General features: G+C 48.8%; 1 protein-coding gene across 4 annotated transcripts; it reads left to right on the forward strand.

Moving 5' to 3' along the window:
• Positions 1-1,640: 1,640 nt before the first annotated feature.
• On the forward strand, positions 1,641-19,907 carry Stmn4 (stathmin 4). Of its 4 annotated transcripts, XM_029541932.1 has the most exons (8): positions 1,648-1,751; positions 11,744-11,834; positions 12,981-13,076; positions 13,670-13,750; positions 14,108-14,316; positions 15,272-15,463; positions 16,103-16,155; positions 19,305-19,904. In XM_029541932.1, exons 2-7 carry the CDS (start codon positions 11,822-11,824, stop codon positions 16,121-16,123), a joined length of 612 nt encoding a protein of 203 aa, XP_029397792.1. In that variant the 5' UTR covers positions 1,648-1,751; positions 11,744-11,821; the 3' UTR covers positions 16,124-16,155; positions 19,305-19,904. The 4 variants fall into 4 exon arrangements, with proteins under 4 accessions (XP_021059017.1, XP_021059019.1, XP_021059018.1 ...); XM_021203358.2 differs by lacking the exon at positions 16,103-16,155 and having other exon boundaries at positions 1,641-1,751; positions 19,305-19,907; XM_021203360.2 differs by lacking the exon at positions 13,670-13,750 and having other exon boundaries at positions 1,641-1,751; positions 19,305-19,907.
• The last annotated feature ends 340 nt before the right edge of the window (positions 19,908-20,247 follow it).

The following is a 20,247-nucleotide window of genomic DNA, read 5'->3' on the forward strand; positions in this document are numbered from 1 at the left end:
CATGCGGCCATACTTTTCGGTCTGCTTAAATTTGGACCCCAGTCTGGTATGCTAAGGGACGCCTCTGAGTCTGATCTGGGTCCTTGGCTGATGGCCTGTGGCAATGCTCATTGAATTTCAGTCCGAATGGTATTCTTCCCTGGCTGCACTCCTGAGGGTGATGCCTGAACAAAGAGCCAGATGTGTTCTGAAACCCAAGGCCCCTCCCAAGCAGCATAAGGTTAGCTTCTTCTCCTGGTGTGAAGTTGGGGGTTTGGAAATGTCTGTCCAAAAGAGACACGTGCAGAATAACACAGGGTGATGGGCAGAGAGAAACCAACCCATGCATTGTGGCTGTGGCGTAGGTGAAGGGTAGATGTCAGGATCAGAGTCTCCAAGACTGGTCTACATAGTGATTTTTCAGGCCAGCCAGGGCTACATAGCAAGACCATGTCTCAAACAACAACCAAAAAGAAAAACAAAATCCCTAATCTCAAAGTCTGGGCTGAATTCAATGTGATCTGTGTGTTCTCAGTCTAGGGGATAAGGATGAGGGTGAGGATGTGTGATGCCAATCAATACCAAGCAAACCTTCCTCAAAGATAGTAAAACACGTGAAAGAAGGAAGTCTGACTCAGGAGGACAGACATTGTATGATCGCTTCCACTAAGTGCCCAGGACAGGCATCTTTATTGAGCTGCGCAGGAGACAGAGGTTGGGGAAGGTGGATTTATGGTTTGAGGGTATAGATGGAAGTTAGGAGGGGTGAGAGTTCTGAGGATGGGAGGTGACAGGCTTTACACAGCATGGTGGCTGCACAATCACTGAACAGAATGTATCCTTGGGAGTAGTTAAAAGAGTAGACTTCACAGTTTGACTATATTACAACAACGTAGTGCACTCTTCTAAGAAAAGGGAGTGAACTGAAAGAAGGCTGGAGGTGAGGACAGGGGAGTCATGGGAGGGAGCTTCCAAGAGGCACTGGGAAGGGGAGCTCTGTTCCACAGGGCCATTTGTCCTCCCCCTGTACCTGCTGTCTGCAGCGGACAGGCAATGTGTGACCAGCTGATGCATTTGCACAGAGGGTCCCCTCAGTCCCCAAGGAAAGCTACCACCAGTGATCCATCTCTGTTCTCCAGGAATCCACCACATTTAGGGATGTCCCTGGTGTAATGATCTCCAGTTTAATTTCCTACCTGTGGCTCCCTCTGATTGGCCCAGGCTGGCCGAGTGGGCTGTGAAGACACATTAGTGCTACGTAGATTCTGTAAAAGAGAGGGGGGAACGTGTTTTTGAGGGGGGGGGCAAAGGGAAACCCTGCATCCCTGCATTCCTAGGACACCTGTGAGGTTAGAGCCCTCCCCGGCTCCTGGGGATTCTTCAGTTTTCCCACCCCATCTACACTATTCTCCACCTTTTCATACCACACCCTCTCCTGACTCCTGGTCATCCTCTCCCTTTCTGCTTCCCCAGCCCCACAGGCAGCCGGTGCATGTGGGGCGGGGGTTGGGGGGGGGGGGGGGGTCGAGCAGGCTCTTTGTCTGACATCATCTTCCACTCCCCAGCCTTCTAAGAGTTACTCACTCAGGCAATCCCGGCTCCACCAAAGGAGACTGTCCAATTGCCAAGCAACCCACTGTTAGCCAATCAGGGAGCTCGGAGGTGATGTCATGGCGAGAGCCCAGCAGTGGTGCTGATGTTGAGAGAAGCCCAGGGTATCACTAATTGAAGGAGTGAGAAGAGAACAGCTCGCTTTGGAAACCGGACTGCAGGTAAGTAGAACTGAGATGCGAACAATCGGAGGTGGGGTGAGGGCGGGGGTTTTAAACAAAAGAAACAAAACAGCAGCCTCAGAAGAGAGAGAACCTGAGGGTCTGGTGTCTATTGTGTTGCCTTTGGTTTCACTGAGTGGATTAAACTTTGTCAAATTCTGGGGGGGGAAGCAGGGTAAGGCAAAATGATGGCGCTTGAAGAGGGGCGAGGGTGGGCTCAGGGCATCATTTTTCTTCCAGATGAGTGGGATATGTTGGAGGTTCAAGCTGAGTTATTTCTGCATTAAAAAAAAAAATGTTTGGTTTTGGGAGAGGAAGGTTTGCTGGAGCTCGGCTTCCTCTGGGGCTGCTCTGACTGAAGACCCTATTTCAGTGGATGAAACTCTGTGTAATTTTCATCTGTTCTTCTCGTTGTTTTTTGCTTTTCGGCACTGTCTTGTCTTTCTCCCTTAGTTCTGTGCAGTCTTGCTTTTTCTCTCTTGGCCCTAAGGATACAGTGAGATCATCCCCTCTTGCTTGCCCCGCCCCACCCTGAGGTTAGCCTAATTCTAACTGGCTCAGCAACTGGCTCTAAGGCAGAGGATGCAAGCTTGCAGGACTGCCACACCCAGGCTCTCTGATCTTGACCAGTCACAGCTAGCCCCCTTCAGGCTCAGCCCACAGCCCCGGCCAGGAGTTTTAGCATCCCCCCACCCCCACATATAGGGACCCAGAGCTTTGATGTCCACCCGATAGCTGTGTTCCCACGTGGCAGCACTGTCTTTGTTTTATATCTCCCAGGAAAATTATATCTGCCCAGGTGTGGAGGAGCCTCATTGTCCTCAACTTGGACAGTTCTTGGGGAGACCTTAGAGGATAGGTCAGACAGCTTTAGGTCACCCTCTGAAGACCCCAGACAGGGATACCCAACACCAAGCAGCAGATGGGATGACCTGATGGTGACCTGCTGGAGTTCTGAGGGGGGGGGGGAAGGGTAGAGATGGAATGTGTGGGAATCTGTCTCCCCTAAGGTTGGGTCCCCTGGGGGGTGGGAGTTCTCCCTCAGATGGGTGCTTGGGAGATGAGATCATGCACCAGATGTGGAAATAATGATAGCGGTGGAGGGAAGCAAAGGCAGAGGGGGCAGGTCAATGTACAGCTGGAAGGCAGCCACAGCCACCCGGTTCCATGCCCTTGCCACTAGCCCACCTTGCTCCCTGCCTGTGGATAAAGCTGTGTTCTTGGTCCTTTCCCAAGCTGCTGAGATCCCTCTAGCTGGCTCCAGACTTCTTTTCCCCAGCTCCACCCATCTGGAACAACTGGGAAGTGACCTGCTAGGTGGGTCCATCACAGAGCCTGCTGCCTTGTGGGAAGTGAGATCCCCATCCCTGTCCTGACAGCATGGGGGTGGGGGTGGGGGAAGCTGGATGACCACCCAGCAGAAAGATACTAGGCATCTTTATATTACTGTAGAGGTTAAATAAGACCAGGGCCTTTGAACTGCAGGCTGAAATCTAACTAGCAGAATGAAATCAATTTGTAGAATGTAACTGATATTTAAAAAATACAATTAGACCAGATAGAGTGTGTGTGTGTGTGGGGGGGGGGAGGCAGAACACACCTTGTATAATAGCTTGTGGGTTTTTTTGTGCCTATTTAATTCTATATTTTTAGCTAGATGTATATTTGTGTATTAATGTGTTGCTATCCAAATACACATGTGTATTCTTGTGGCAGTCATATGCTGGATCATGACATAAACATCTAGCTTTTATTGTGGATTCCAGTCAATAAAGAGTTGAGAATCATTAGGCTAAGTGACTTCTGCTTCTCTCTTCTAGCCCCAAGCCTACATTTTCATGGAAAATTCACCAGGCTGAACATTTTTTGCTTTCAGTTAAAGATTTTAAAATTTTGATTGCATTAAAATGTAACCAACAAGAAAATGACCATCTACATTATTCTGAGTGGACACTGTTGTCCATGCAGTGTCCAGAAGTCCTTTCGTCCTGCAGACTGAGACAGTGGACCTGTTAAATGTCCACTCCTCCTGATTGGAGCCATTGCTCCTGATTGACAGCCATCGCCCTGCTGTCTACCTCTGAAGGGTGGTCCTGCTAGGGGCACAGCAATGGACTGGCACATTATTTCCTGGCTTCTTTTACTTGGTATGATGTTCTCTTTTTCCATCCATATTGTAAACTGTATGCCCCTGCTTCTGCCTACTAGTTAAGAGACCCAGAGTGACAACAGAATCTCAGTCTTGTTTAACCAGATAGGTGTTTATTCAGGGGCGTTCCCTGTTCTGAAGGATTACTAAAGCACCCACACTCAGCACACTGTTGAACAGACATACCACAGTTGCCCCCTTGTTCATGGTTTCGCCTTCCTTTGTCTCAGCTATCCAAGATCCATTACACCCAAAGATATTAAAGGGGAATTTTTAGGGGGGAAAAACCAATTCAGAAGTTTTAAAGTAACTTTTACCAATATGTTACACTTTTTCAAAATTTAATAACTACTGTTGTTACTATTTAACTGTGCCTTCTGTATAGATTCAACTTTATTCTAAGTAGTACAGAATTAGGGTATGGTGTACGGAGAGTTCGCCGTTGTCTGTGGTTCCAGACATCCAAGGAACCTCTTGGAACACATGTTCTGCAGCTCTGAAGGAAAGAATCTGGGGAAGTGGGAGTGGCTTCTGCTTTTGTTTGGATTAGTAGTGAATATTCAGATTGAATTGGCAACCCCTCCCCCAAACAAAACAAACAAACAAACAAACAACAACAAAAACAGAAAAGAAAGAGGAAAAGAAAGAAAGACAAGAAAAAGAAAAGAGGAATCTAAGGTCTAAGTGATTATCCCGTAAACCACACTTGCTTTGTAGGAGGGAACTGGGTTAGTTGGTATTTAAAACAAGCAAGAAGGAAGGAGACTTAAGGATGTGGCTCAGTGGTAGAATGCTGTCAGGTGCGCACAAGGTCCTAATGCTCACCTGGATATTGAATGATTAAGATCATCAGCAAAGAAAACCTTGTGTTTTTATTTTCCTGAAACACAAAGATCTTTGTGTCCCACTTGACTAGGACTTCAAGACCCGGTCCCCTAATAACCCACAGAAACTCAGCCCTCTGCCCCACACCCTTCTGTGCTGGGTCCTTCCTTGTGGAATCTGGCTAGCCAGTGCACCCTCTGCCCCTTCAGACCTGTCCATTTTCTCAGCACTTCCATACCCTGCCTCAGACAGCAGGACCCCATGGGAGGGGGAATAGAGCTGTAATGGATGGAAGAGATTCCTGGATTTGTCAAGGAGGCAATGCATGTGTGTAGGGGGGAGTGGGGAGGGACATATGTGTGTGGGTGGACGCATAGATCTCTATGGCTTCTTCCTTCCTGTTAGAACTGGAATGTAAAAGTCTAAATGCTTTAAAAAAAACTGGCAGGGGAGGGGTAGGGTATTTTTGTTGCTCTTCCCTCCCATGGGTGGTCATCTTGTAAATGGCTGTCTGGTAGCTATATTGCAGGATTCAGGGTGAAGTGATTGCAACTATGTAATAAACTTATACAACTATGTAATAAACTTATACAACTATGTAATAAACTTAAGGGTAGGGAAGAGAATTCCTGGAGTGAAACGCTGCTGAAAGGATAAAGTCGCAGACTTTGGGAGTGATTGGTTCTCTATGATGGGTTTTCCTGGTGTGTAACGTTAATGTCGTTGTGTGATGCTGTGTATAAAGGGATGTGTATGTATGTGCTGGGAAATGTGTGACACACCGTGTATGCTATCTGCATTGCTGCTGTTAGCGGTGGTGCTCCACACATAGTTGCCTACAAGTGTCCTTGACCCCAGGGCCTTACCCTGTGTCCGGGTCACACTCTTGCATCCCAGCTAGCATGCCTGAATGGGAGCTCCTGCCCAGAACTTAACTTCTGGCATGGATTCCTCTGCATATATCGAACTGGGAATAAAAATAGCCCAAGAGGTCCCATCTCAGTGCATTGTTTGGGGCTGTAGGTTTTCCGGCTGTGGTTCCCCATCCCTGTCTTGCTTCTCAGAGTGGCTGTTGGAGCTCTGAGGTCTTTGCAGACTCAGGGCTCCAGGGTTGGCAGGTCAAGTGTCCTCGAAATGCTTCCTTTCGACGTCTGTGATGTACTCTAGGAGTTCATGACCATGGGCCTGGCATCAGTTCCTCTTGGAGCCCTTTGAAACACTCAATGGGTGATTTAGCAGTGACAGTCCCTCCCTGTCCCCGAAGCCAGCCAGGTCCCCTCTGCACTCCCTACTTGTCGGTCCTTGGTGATGCTCTCACCCCTCCTCCCTTGAGGATACAGGCTCTGAGTGGACCAACAGGAGGCAACAGAGGCCTAGCAGAACTCCCCGAGGCCCTACCTACCATGCTCAGTTTCTGTCCACCACCAAACTATCTGTGGCTAGCCAAGTACTTAAGGAAGGACCTAGCACAGTACTCACTATCCAAGAACTAGTGTGGAAAGAATGAAAACCACAGTAATGAAAAACATACGTTATCTCCTTTTGGTTTTAAATACAAATAAAATGCGCACTGCCAATCAGAACCAAGGCTAGAAGGAAATCAGTAAGGCTGTTTCTCTGTGGCAACATTATTCCAGCCAGAAATGGAGATGTGTGTGTGACACTGAAGTCACTGGGCAGCACAGAGCGTCAGGACATAGAGTAGCGTCAGCCTGGAATGGCCTCTTTCTGCACTCTTGTGGTCAGAGGAGCTAGGCTAGAATTCATTACGCCCACGCCCATGAAGTTCCCATCTTGAATCCGCGCCAGAGTCCCTATATTTGTCTTGTAGAACCCTTGCCAGAGACAGCTCTATTTAAACCACTCGGACGTGCATTAACTGCCGATCCCTCGGAAAGAGTCCACGTGGGTTTCTACACAGCCCAGTAGCAATAGCTGGGCATTTCTCACAGAGACAAAGTACTTGCCCAATCTGTCTATTCTGTGGCCAGTTTGAGATACTCAAGGGTTGGACACATACGGCCATGTCTCACTAGAGTACCCAGAACACTGCTGTGGTTCTAGATCATTACCTGATCCCCCAAAAGCCTAGAAATTCTACCACAGAATCCTACAACAGCATTCCTTTTGGACACCCATTTCCATACTGAGGAAAGCTCTACAGACCCTGATGGGGATGTTGTCCCATTCAAGAAGATGGAACGGGCCCAGGACAAAGGGGAAAGACTCACACACTGGGACCCAGGACCTCACACTCTGCTTTCTCCTGTACCAACTGCTCACTGTGTAACCCCAGGATCTCTTGTCCCCAGTGAGCACAGGATTGATACCTAGAGTGGGACAGATGTAGGTAATCATGTGCACTGCAGTACCTTGAGCCTACCTGGCTTCTTCTCATTATACACAGCAGTCCTTATTTAGCTGTCACAGGGAGGTCTCATATGCTCCTCATGGGGAACTATCAGCCCTGTGATTGCCTGTTTACCTCTGATAGCATATGAAAGGAAGGTTCCATCTTTCCAATCTAGCCATCTTTTCTTCTCTCTTCCTGCTGGAAGGTCCCTTTCCAGTCAACAGCCTTGACTCTGCCTCTTCACTGTCAGCCACACCCACCTAATTTGCTTCCTTTGCTGTGTCTGATTGTGTTCTTAGTTGCCTGGTTGCCGTGGTATCAGTCACAGATTTAGTTTATTAAATATGCTAGTGTTTTAATCCGGCAACAGAAAAGTGTGATTATCTGTGCTTCGGGACACAGCCACTTAGATGCTGGTATTGTGTGAGGATCAGTTTACAAATGGGACAACACTGCTGGGTGTGACTCAGTCTAGGTAGGTCCTCCATACTTTGAACCTTGCCATGGCCTTCAATCACGCTTCCTAGCCTCGTCCCTAAGCTGGGGCCACCAGATACACGTCTTGGCAATAATGTTAGATCCTGCAAATAGAGACAGACATCCCAGTGAAGCACGTATAAACTCACCTCCCAGCTCAGCACCTTATGACCTATGTAACTGGTACAATCTACCCAACTTTGCTGAACTTTGATGTCCTCATTATCTTAGATTAAGTTGAGCTATAGTTGTGACTCTCCTGGAACATCACCATCCATCTCTGTTCCCATTGAAAACATGCTGATGGCTTGAAAATGGAATAGGTATAAACTCCCCTAGTGTGGAAGTGTCTGTCTTCTATCTTTCTGTTCTTATCCTGGTGTTCAAGGCAGTCTGCACGAGGCCCAATGGATTCCTCTCTGTTCCTGAATATGCATAGTTCACACGTCAACGCAGCCAAGTTCAAAAGCATGCATGTTTCTAGGCACAAGTAGCGCAACTTGCATAATGGTTCTCCTCCAACCTGGGACAATCTGTCTTCTTGATTTTTGACATCAGATACATGAGTCCTCTTACCACCTGTTACCCTGGCTCAGTCCTTGCAGCATGGGAACTGGGTGGTCAGGAGTCTCTTATTGTTGACCGACCAGTTTGTGTCATGTTCTGTGCAGGAGCCCAGAAACCACCATCCTGAGTCCTTGTTATTTCTGCAGTGACTGCCGAGTGACTGTGTCACACTGACCTTTAGAGCTTGGTGTGTGGTCAGCGTTCTCCTGCTCAAGGGCTGGGGTTGGACACTGCCTTAACTGTAAGCGTGGGAAGAGGCTCGGGATGGGCTTGGAGTGTGCTTTGCATGGCTCAGCTAATGCTCTGATGCTCAGCTGCCTGAGATCTTGGGCAGCATCTCTTCTTGATAGGGAAACTCAGCCTTCCCCTGTACTCCCTCCTCTGCTGGCTGCCGTTACTTCTTCATCCATGAGTTCTGGCATTCTGCACTCTGACCTGTGGTGTGACCCTTCCCTCCTCTCCTTCCTCACAGCTGTGGGCACACCCAGCAGTCCATACCTCTAGGCTGTGTGCCCTTAGGACAAGATGACATGACCAAAGCTAATAAGCAGGAGCCACACCACAGGCAGAGGGATGAGGGTGGTATATTTGATTAACTGCTACCAAATGCTTATGCCACAGGCTAATAATGAGGACAGCCAGGCTCCCTGCTGTGACTGTCAAGCCCCCCCCCCAGGGGCTTAAAGTTGTTTTGTATGGCTGTGCTTTCTAGAAAGCTTTGCCTGTGGTATCGTCTGCAACCTTTCTCACTCAGAGTGCCTCTTGAGTCTTGACTGAAATAGAAATGATATATCAACAAGAGAGTTTTCGAAGGGTCCCGTTTATCTGTGGGTCCAAGCACACAGATTATATTGAGGAGTTAGTCAGACAATGTAAAAGAACTAGCTGGTGAGATGCAGTGGCGGCATCATGGATTTGAACTTTGAGTTTGTCATGTACTGAGAATATTGGGGCTGACACATTACCCCCAGCACATAGCAGGGTAATGAAAGTTCAAAGTCAACTTGTTCAAAGGTTCTAGGGAAAATCCTTCCCTGCATCTTCTGGCTTCAGGAATCTCTAGGCATTCCTTGGCTTATGACCATATCATTTTGATCACGTGTCAGTCATAAGCCCCTCTTTGGGAGTCAGGGATGCTCCCATCTTGAAGTTATCAGCCACATTGACAGTGGTCCTTTGTCCACATGAAACCACAGTCACAATGTTAGGGTGTGTGCACACTACTTAATCAACTCAGGGTATGGAATGGGCTTGGAAATGTCACTGTATCCTCCTGAACCTTGACATCTTCATCTATGGAAGAGCATTTCTACCCTTCCAAAAGGCAACTGGAATGCTTGGGGTGAGTGCATAATGAAATGAATATTCTGTGACTTTGAGTTTTAACTGTGCAGCTTAGAACCTCACAGTGCTGAGACCTATGACAAATTCCTTGACCCCTTGTCACCCCACCCCCCTACCCCATTCCCTGTCCTGGTTTTTCTTCTCTGGCTCTCCATCATTCTGTGTTCCCATGACTCATAGCTGAGGCTTTCTCATATGGAAAGTACTTCTATACATAGTTGAAAAAAAATTCCCTCCCACTTCCAGGCTTCTAAACTGGCTTTTTTTGAATCCTTGGGGCTGCGAAGGACACACAGCAGGCATCTCACTCTTCCATTTGCCTCTGGAGAAGTTTCTAATTCAAAAGGTCTGGGTCTGGACCCAGGCTAACCACTTTAGAGCTTTGTGACCTTAGGCAGGTATCTTGATGACTCTGGGCCTCAAGTTCTTCACCTGAATGCAAAGATGGTGGCGTTTGCCACATCTGCACAACTCAGGCTCACATGAAGGTCAACTGGGAGAGTTGAAAGTGTTTCATGTGTGTAGGATCTTGTCACTCCAGCCCAGGCAGAGAACAGGCCCCTTCCTTCACAGCTACCCCTGTTCACTCCTCTTCTTTCTCAGATGCATGTTTTCTTCCTCTTCTCCCTGTTCCTATACCCCAGCCCCCATCTGACCCATCATCCAAGGTCCTAGGTCGCTGCCTCCCCTGGTGAAAGTTTCTCATCAAGTCACCCCATTTTTTTTCAATAACTTTGGACCTAAATGAATGCCAATCCCATGATCAAGGACTTTGTTCTCAGGCAGCAGGCCTGGCTCCATATTCAGGGACTCACTGGTACTATCAGAACCAGCCTGACACCATGGAAAAAAGGCCTATTGTGTTGGTAGAAGAAGGCCCTGGCAGGATCTATGGCTTGAAAATAGAAAACAGAACCCTCTAAGAGCAGTTGATCTTGTTTCAAGCCTGTGTTCATTTACTTTCTCTTAGCCTCGACAAAAGGGGGAGTTATCTTCACTTGCAGGGCTGGCAAGAACAACTCCCATGCAGGGGGCAGAGGAAGGGTGTTTCCTGGGTGCTGGGCCAGAACTTGTCCCATTTCATAGGTGCAGCTCTGTGCAGAATCAAGACTGGAAGCACAGGTCTGGGTATGCCATGTGACCAGTAATGGGGTGAGATATCATGTAGCATCAACTCTGCTCTAGTCTAGTTTTGCGGCTGGAACTGAGCCCACTGCTGGCCCAGGACCTTCTATCTACACAGCCCCCAGAGAGCAGACACACTTGCTATATAAAGACAGGGATCTCATCTTCCTGAGAATGAAGTTGTAGTAGCCTCCTGGCTCACATCACTCTCTATTGGCACAGTGACCATCAAAGGTGGCCAAGCATTAAGCGGTCTTCATGCCAAGCACTCAGAACTGGCTGTCACTGGAGCCCTGTCCCCTCCCATCTCCTAAGTACTCACAGATGCTCCTCTCTTGACCTTCCTATCTCTTTTTAGTCCTCTCCTCTCTTGCCATATCCAGGTCTATCTCCAACCAGCTTAAGAGCAATCCCTGCTTCCATGCAGGGTGTACTTGGCAGATCTTCTCCTTGTCTCATCTTTTAAGGCTCATTTCAGGATCTCCTTAGACCCCTCAGCCTCTTGTTGAGGAGAGATTCTTGTCTCCAATCCTAAGATGGCCCCACAAGCCCATGTATGTCTCTGCACTAACATAATTATTATAATGGTATACCTGTGTGTGTGTGTGTGTGTGTGTGTGTGTGTGTGTGTGTGTGTGTGTGTGCTCTCATGGTCCAGGGTCATTTTCAGTGGATCCAAGGAGCCAAGCTGGTGGTTCCTAGAGGATGAAGTAGGAGGGTATCTCAGAATGGGTTTCCTACTTGCCTCCTGTCAGAGTTGGCTGGAGGGAGGTCTGGGGTGGAGAAGTTTAGACAGACATTTAATTTATAAACATTTCCAGGCAAATTCGACTGAGGTCTTGCCTCTCACCTTCACCCTGACCTTGAGCCAGGCTATTACACTGCCCAGGGAGATAGATAAACACTCCTAAGAAATAAAGTTGGGGGAACCCATATTTCTATGTCCAGTGCCTCAAGTCAATTGTGAAAGGATCCTTGTTGTGTGATCTAAACCTTCCTGGGCAGACATGGAGGAGGGGGAGGGGAAAGTGAAAGTTGGAGAGAGGGCCTGTAGGTCATAGCAGATGCAGTATCCCCAAGATTCCTTCAGTGCTTAAAAAGACAATCTTTATGGTAAGAGCCTGTCAGTGTGAGCTATTCTCTCTTTCTTAGGGTTGTGATCCAGTTCTGAGCTGGTGATAAACACTCCCTGTGACTTTTGGTCAATTCAGCCACCAGATTCCAGCCAACATGACCCTCGCAGGTAGGTACATGCACCAATCAGTGATGGACACCATAACACAAGCTCTCTCTCTCTCTCTCTCTCTCTCTCTCTCTCTCTCTCTCTCTCTCTCTCTCTCTCTCCTAAGGTGCATGTGTATGTGTGACACACATATGTGTATGACATACATGTGTGTACAAATGCATGTAGAAGTCAGAGGACAACCTCAGATGTCCTTTCTCCAGATCCCTCTGTCTTCCCTTTTGAAAGCAAGGGTCTCTCATTGGACTGAAGCATGGGGATAGGGCTGATTGGCCAGTTAGTGCCAGGGATCTTCTTACTCCCGCCTCCTCAGTGGCTTTTCCATGGGGATGCTGAGCATCAGAACTTGTGCTTGCAGGCAAACATTTTACCAGCTCCCCAGCCCTCTTCCTCTAGGCATGTGCATTTATAAATGCACAGAAAGAGAGGGTAGAGAAGCCAAGAGGCAAAGTCATTTATGAGTGGTGGGTGGGATCACAGCTGAATTCTTCTTTCTCAGCTTAAGATCAATCCCTGCTCTTAAATTATTTAATTTTAAAATAACACCTTTCTAATAAGTGTTGAAACTATGCTTTCAAGTTTGTAAGAGAAAATGAACTGAGGGAGTCTTTTATATTATAAATAAATCGCGGTGCAATGGGGAGGGAGTTGCAGAGACCCCCATGATGACCTGTGACCTCCAGAGAGACTCAGTTGTGTCAAGGGTACATTTCTACTCTGTGGACAGCTTCTCCCTGGTTTGATGCCTGTACTGGGACGATTTGAGGAGACTTCCAGCCTGACCCCTTCTATAGTGGGCCTGGACTTTAAGGAGAGTAGCAATGAAGTCTCTCTATTAATGTCTTTACCCTTTAGGCAGAAATGTCAAGTACTTTCACAAGAATGAAGTCTAGATTTCCTACAACCTAGTATCAAAACCCTGGTTTATCCTTGAGTGGGAGTAGGAGATGGAGGGACAGGGTCAGGGCTGCACTTGGGATCTTTACTTGAGGGTACTTAGCATTTGGTAGTAACAGAGGATGGGGTCATTTGGGTGAGTGAGAATGTCAAATTTCAAGTGTGAGGTGGCCCAGACTTGGGAGCCAGAAAGCCTGGACTGACTCACAGAAGTGCTGTACCCATCCTCACTGATGCACTCTCTTGTAGCCTATAAGGAGAAGATGAAGGAACTCCCACTAGTGTCTCTGTTCTGCTCTTGCTTCCTGTCTGATCCCCTGAATAAATCATCCTACAAATATGAAGGTGAGTGGGGGCTCGGCTGGGATAGGAAAGGGTGGAGGCTTCTGTGTCCTGTGTCTGTGGGTGTCCCCCCATTGACTCCTATCTCATAAAACTGTCTTGGCCATAGTGTGTCTTCTTTCCCAGAGCCTGGGGGGGGGGATCTGAGCCCAGGGGATGTGGCCTGGATTCCAGGGAGCCACTGGGGATCTGGATTGGGTCATCCTGGAGCACTCGGTCCTAGAGTCCCTTTTGCACATTCCTTGATGCCACAGAGGATGCCAGGATAAGTCAGACACAGGTTCTGAGATTCTGTCCATAGAGACACAGAACAGAAAAAAAAACTTGGTGTATTCACCAGGGCTTCTTTAGGGACAGGTAGAGATGCCCCCAGACAGGCCCAAGGTGGGAATAGGACTTCCAGCCTGGATGGTGACAGTGGTGCTGTTTGAGTCTCAAGACCTATCAGAGAGTACTGGATTGCCATGCTCTCAGGAGGAGTGGTCAGGGGACAGATAGGCCATCTCTTCATTTCTGTTTGCAAGGAAGGGATGGGTTTGGTCTGTCAATAAGAGAGAAGGGTGTTTGGATGACCTGAGACTGTTTTCTCCATTTAGGCTGGTGTGGGAGACAGTGTAGGAGGAAAGGTCAAAGCCAGCGGAAAGGCAGTGCTGACTGGAGAGAAAGAAGAGAACAGGGTAGGCCGGAGCCAGGGGTGAGGTCCACAGGCCATCAGAGGGACAGAAGGAGGGGCTGGGGGGTGAGGGTGGGTGAAATGAGCTGGTGTCTGTCATCAGCAAGGAACAACAGCAGCTGGTGTTGGTGTGACTGTTGTCACAAATCACAGTTCCTGAGATCCTTGCCCAGGGGATCCTCAAACCTTACTCTGTCAAAGCCACTGACCTTAGGATCCAATATTCAAGATCAACCAGCCCCCTAGTCATTGGTGTGCCTTGGGACTCCCAGCTTCCCTGTGTCTGTGTGCATGTTCGCATGCTTGTTGGGGCCCCAGCTACTCCTCAGAAGGTGATCAGCCCCAACTCTGCCCTCCACAGCAGATACAGTAGACCTGAACTGGTGTGTCATCTCTGATATGGAAGTCATCGAGCTGAACAAGTGCACCTCGGGCCAGTCCTTTGAAGTCATCCTGAAGCCACCTTCCTTTGACGGGGTGCCTGAGTTTAATGCCTCCCTCCCAAGACGGCGAGACCCATCATTAGAAGAGATCCAGAAGAAGCTAGAAGCAGCAGAGGAGCGAAGGAAGGTTAGCAGCCCCGTGTCTCTTTCTCCTGTCTCATCGTGAGCAGGAAGTGCAGCCCTGTATCTCTTTGTCTCATCCCAGTGGGAGTGGGAAGGATATTTAGAGAGCACCTCCCGAGCGCTGGGCATAATAGACCAGGAGTTCTCAATCTTCCTAGTGCTGCAAACCTTTAATACAGTTCCTCATGTTATGATTACTGCCTCTCAACCATAAACGTATCCCATTGCTCTTCATGTCTTCATAATTATAATGTTGCTACTGTTATGAACTGTATGCAACTATCTGATATGCACCCCCAAAAGTGGTAGCTGCCCACATGTTGAGAACCACTGGTGTAGATTAAGACACTACCTGGAGACAAAACTATGAGTGAGTATACACTGGGTGAGCTTATCGTTTGGCTAATGGCTAAGGTGTCATAGTCCTCTCAGAGCTGGCTTTGTATGCAGCTTCCTTGTTCCCCATTGATTTTCGCACCCCGGCTCAGATGCCATTTTAATGAGAGCCTTTCTTCATCTTTCAAGATAAAAGGAAAAAAAAAAGAGCTTTCTCCATTTAATTGTGTGGTCCCTCCCTTTATATCCATGGCATTTATCACACACAGGTCTGGGTTCTGTTATTTATTAATATGCATGCGTATTTCTACTAGGCTAACTTTCTCCCTTTCCTGGTGTCTGGAGTTGTGAGGGCCTTGACGTTCATATAAGATCACCTAGTACTTGTGAATGAATGAGCAGAAGAATGGATGAGGACAATGAGAGAAGAGATCCAGAAGTTATTTAGGAAAGGGCCACTAAATTCAAAGATGATGGAAAGCTTTGCAGGTGGTCCAAGCTCTCTGCTTCTGGGACAGGGGACCAGGTTCAGGGATGCATCTCATCTGAGATGCGTGGCACTGGTAAGCTGTGATGGTAAAAGTCCACCCTAAAGGGTCTTTCTCTTTCTTGTGTTGCCCTAGTACCAGGAAGCTGAGCTCCTGAAACACCTTGCGGAGAAACGAGAGCACGAACGAGAGGTGATCCAGAAAGCTATCGAGGAAAACAATAACTTCATCAAGATGGCAAAAGAGAAGCTGGCCCAGAAGATGGAGTCCAATAAGGAGAACCGGGAGGCCCATCTGGCCGCCATGTTAGAGCGGCTGCAAGAGAAGGTAAGCCATGCTGGATTGGCAGGAGGCTCCTTCCGTGGCAAGAACACTGCGACCTACACATTTGGAGGAACTAGCCTCTGCAGGAATGGAAATGTTTCTACCAGGCAGGGTCCTCGTTGTTCTAAGGGGATGATTTGGGAAGTCATAGGCAGGAAGCTCACATCGCATTCTGGGTGGCCTCTGGGGATCTTCTAGGGTTTTACAACAGAAATTTCTCACTGTCTCAGGAGCTAGCTCACACCCTTCTTCTCTAGAGAAAGCCTGTCCAGTGCAAGTATCTCAGGAGAGGCACATGTCTACACACTTCTGGCTTCATCGTTGAATGGGCAGATTTGGGTTAATGAAAGATGCTAACTTGAGCATGGCTCTGAGCCAGGGATACAAGCTTGGTTGCCAGAACAGCAGGATGCAGGATTCTCCCCAGAGCTCCTCATAAGGGTCAGAGAGTAGTAGGTTTTCCTCAATAGTCTGCCTTTGTCAATAACTCAAATGTCACCTGCCTATGAGCGGTGTGAGAGACTGGGGTTGGTCCTCCGTGTCATTCTTTGGAAGACATGCTGGCCTCATTCCCTGAGTCCCAGGCTGCCTCAGTTTCTCCTGCAGCTCCTGGGAAGCTTTAGCTCTGTGTTTTATTTCCAGGAGCCGCCTGCCGCGCGGTGACTCCCGGGACCGATCGGTGGCCTCGTCCCATGGTGAGCAGCGTGGTCCTTATATTCCTTCCCGCCTACCCACCTAGAACCTCAGGCCCTTGGCAACAGTTACCACAAAGATCTGGCTTCATCCAGGCATGTGAGCTGCGCAGGCTGGCCAGTAGGTGGCAGCCCCATGCTCTTCATGTTCAATTCCACGAAGGAAAGCAAGGCTTCTTTCTCCCCTGAGTGCCCCAGAGGAGGAAGGTCACGATCTGAGCACGACCTGGGGCTCCTCCAATTAATGAGAGATACTGTAGGAAAACTTAAGATTGCCTTTACTTTTTAATACTGGGTCTCATGTATTCCAGGCTGGTCTCAAATTGGTTATAAAGCCGGGGATGGCCTTGAAATTCTTATCATTTTGCCTTCACCTCCAAGTGCCAGGATTACAGGTGTGTGCTTCCAAGCCTGTTCCATGTAGGTTCTATGCAGGTGTGGGGCTTGAACTCAGGGCTTTGTGCATGCAAGGTAGGCAGCTGCCAACAGAACCATATCCCCAACCTGAAGGCAAATTCTTGAGGAAACCACAGTTTGGATGGGAGAGATTATGGATTTACAGACCCAGTTTAAAGCGTATCACAAAGTTAGATTGTATTGGAGCACTTGAACATTTGTTTATAAAACACTTTCATTTTTATACTATCATGGTTATCACAAGTTTACAAGGCAAACATTCTTAGTTCAGACAAGGACACCATTCCAGAGGTCAAATGATTCACAGAGATCTCCATGGTATATGAACAGTGGAGCTGTGATTCACAGAGATCTCCATGGTATACGAACAGCGGAGCTGGCCCTGGCCCCTTGTCCAAGTGGCTGCTTTCTTGCCTGGCTCAGAGAGAACCTCCCAGGATTTTCTCACTAGCTTTTCATCAGCAAGGGATTTCTGGAGACCAGGCAAGCAGAGGCCAGACACCCAGGGCTCTGCATAGTCAACTCACTTGAAACCAGAGATGGAGGCAGAGGTTGAGTGGCAAGGTTGTGTGTGGAATGTCAGCTGTGCATATAAAGTAGATGCTAAGAATCAAGATGCCAGATCAGATATCTGAGAGGACAGTTTTCCTCTGAGACCTGATCTCCAGTCATAATTACTCACTGGAGGAGGCAGGAGGCAGGAGGCAGGAGGCAGGAGGCAGGAGGCAGGAGGCAGGAGGCAGGAGGCAGGAGGCAGGAGGCAGGAGCTAGGAGGCAGAAGCCAGAGGCTAGAGGCCCCGGGGTCAGGGGGCAGAGGGCAGAGAGCAGGGTCAAAGAGCCAGAGGGCCAGAGAGGCAGAGGCCAGAGGCCAGAGACCAGAAGCAGAGAGCAGAGGGCAGAGGGCAGAGGGCAGAGGGCAGAGGGCAGAGGGCAGAGGGCAGAGGTCAAGACCAAGGCTAAGGTAGAGACAAGCAGATCTTTGAGTTTGAGGGACCAGCCTGGTCTATAGAGCAAGTTCCAGANGATCCCCGGGTGGGGCAGTCTCTGGATGGTCCTTCCTTCTGTCTCAGCTCCAAACTTTGTCTCTTAACTCTACAATAGATTGATTTACTTCCTATTGTATATTTCAGTATTAGCTTGGCTGTCAAGTTACTTTTCTACTGCTGTGAAGAGTAACCATGACCAAGGCAACATGGAAAATAAAATATTTAACTGTGAGATTTCCTAGAGTTTTAGAGGGTTGATTCTATGACGATTATGATGCAAAAGGTGGCAGCAGGCAGGCAGGCAGGAGGCAGGAGGCAGGCAGGAGGCAGGAGGCAGGAGGCAGGAGGCAGGAGGCAGGAGGCAGGAGGCAGGAGGCAGGAGGCAGGAGGCAGGAGGCAGGAGGTAGGCAGGAGGCAGGAGGCAGGCAGGAGGCAGGAGGCAGGAGGCAGGCAGGAGGCAGCAGGAGGCAGGAGGCAGGAGGCAGGAGGCAAGATTGAGAGCTAGGTATATGTTTTCCTCTCTCCCTCACACCTCTGTCCCCAGACCTGGGACACCTTCAACATCAACAATGCTGTCCATGTCAAGCTCTTGTGTTGTGGGTCATGACCAGAATTCCTAGGCATAAAAACCCCATCCCAGACTTACTGCCTGACTCTCTAGGGGTAAGGTCTGACTCCGTGTGGACTCCAGGTCATGTGATACATATCACAGTTTGAGAACTAGACATACTGCTCCTTGCTTTCAGCCTGTTGAAATTTCTAAGGGCACTGGAAAGACTAACTAACTGTTGGTGAAGGTGTATCTTAGGAACCTGGGTGGCCTCAGTGGCTCTATTCCAGGTTAATCTGTCAACCAGATTTCCAGTGGAAACACTGGAATCTGGGAGGGGATCATTGGGTACCTTTTGTTTCTCACAATAGGGACTGGGAAACACAAAGAAGAAAAACACATATGTTCCCAGCCTACAAGGACACAGATATTTATTTAGTGATCTGGAATCACATGGAGGCAGGTGTGGCATGATCCCATGAGTGGACGCTTGTCACACAGTTTCAGAGCTGAGCCAGCTGCCCATTCTAGTTCCTCTGGAAAGGTCCAAGAAATTGAGTTCTGGTTAGATAAGACAGTCAGTTAAGGTCACACAGCTGGCTGGGAGTGGGAAGGAAGATTTAGTCTTTTGGCTGAAATATGTTACAAAGCAAATGAAGGTTGTCTTCCAACACATGTAAGAGAGTCCACTGTCTGGAGTCAAGCACTATTTCCCAACAGTTCTCTGTCAGTATGTAACTCAAGGGTCCTCCTCCTTCAGTCAGCGATTTAAGGCGATGCTAGAAAGATGGGAGAGAAATAACACATCTGTGGTGTGTCGGGGTGGCTGGCAACAGATTGGTTCTTTTCCCCGTTCCTTCTAAGCTGGCTGTCCTAAGCAGCCCCTTACGTTTAGTCAAGTGACCATCTCAAGCACCAGAATGACCAGTGGAGATAGAGAGACACCTAGGGTGTCTTGGGGTCATTGTGAAGTGGGTCCCCAGCAGGATGTGGGGACTCACCAGTCCATGCACTCTGTGCACTTGCAGCCTTACACACCTGTGTCCCGCGTCTTACTTGCCTCGTTCCACCCCTTAGGATACCTTCGCTGACAGCTCTGCTCTGCCCGTGGTGACCATCTTTTGCGTTCCATTCTCTTGCCCTTTGTCTTCCCCTGGCAGCCCTGTGTGACCCGCCTTTGTCCCTCCCTTCCTCCCTAGGACAAGCACGCTGAGGAGGTTCGGAAAAACAAGGAGCTGAAGGAAGAGGCCTCCAGGTAAAGCCCAGAGGCCAAGGAAGTTTCCAGGACAGCCGGACAGCTCCCGTAGTGACCTGGTTCCAGCAGCCTCAGCTGCTGGCTGCTCTCCCAGCACTGGGGTTCGGGGGGAGGGGGGTGGCCAAGGGGCGTTTCCTCTGCTTTTGGTGTTTGTACATGTAAAAGATTGACCAGTGAAGCCATCCTATTTGTTTCTGGGGAACAATGATGGGGTGGGAGAGGGGACAGTGAGAGTGTGGAAAAGGGAGGTGAAGATGAGCCCAAGGACATTGTGACACTGTCCACTGACTGCAGACTTGGGCCAAGGCCCCCGCTTTTCATGGCTCTGCCTGGACATCCGGCCTCCAGGTTCCGAGTGGAGACAAGATGAGAACCGAGGTAGAAGTTCAGAGTGAAGGGCAGAGTCCTGGCGGGGTGGTGGCTGCAGGGCCAGCAGGACAAGCCCGTCTGGATGGAGTGAGACCTACCCTGCAGCGGGTGGGATAAGGTCTGTGTGCGTCTGTTCATTGTCATCTTTTGATCATCATGACCAATGAAACATTTACTTTGAGTCTCCAGTGTTTTTATTTCCTATATTGACTCTTTGCAGATGGGTAGGGTGATCTAGAAGTTTGGCTTCCCACCTATCGGACAGCAGGTACCTTTTAATGTTTCCATCTAGGTATCCAGTGTGCTGGTTCATGCTAGACACTGGAATGATGAGAGGTTTGCCTTTCTTTCTCCTTTTAAACCCCTTTTGTGGGCTGTCCCTTAGTGGCTGGAGGTCACCGAGCTGATGAGAAAAGAGACGGCGTCTTTCCTATCTGTAGACTCACATCCTAGTACAGTCCCAAGGATTCATTCTAAGAAGGACATTCTTAGCCTGTGTAGCTACTATAACAAAATAC

Source organism: Mus pahari, chromosome 8, assembly GCF_900095145.1.
Source record: "Mus pahari chromosome 8, PAHARI_EIJ_v1.1, whole genome shotgun sequence".
Lineage (NCBI taxonomy): Eukaryota > Metazoa > Chordata > Mammalia > Rodentia > Muridae > Mus > Mus pahari.

Excerpts from the sequence above, each read along its gene's own strand:
- Stmn4 (XM_021203358.2), top strand. Across the intron at positions 13,077-13,669 it reads ATCATCCTACAAATATGAAG|GCTGGTGTGGGAGACAGTGT; the intron begins GTGAGTGGGGGC and ends TTCTCCATTTAG. Across the intron at positions 14,317-15,271 it reads CAGCAGAGGAGCGAAGGAAG|TACCAGGAAGCTGAGCTCCT; the intron begins GTTAGCAGCCCC and ends GTGTTGCCCTAG.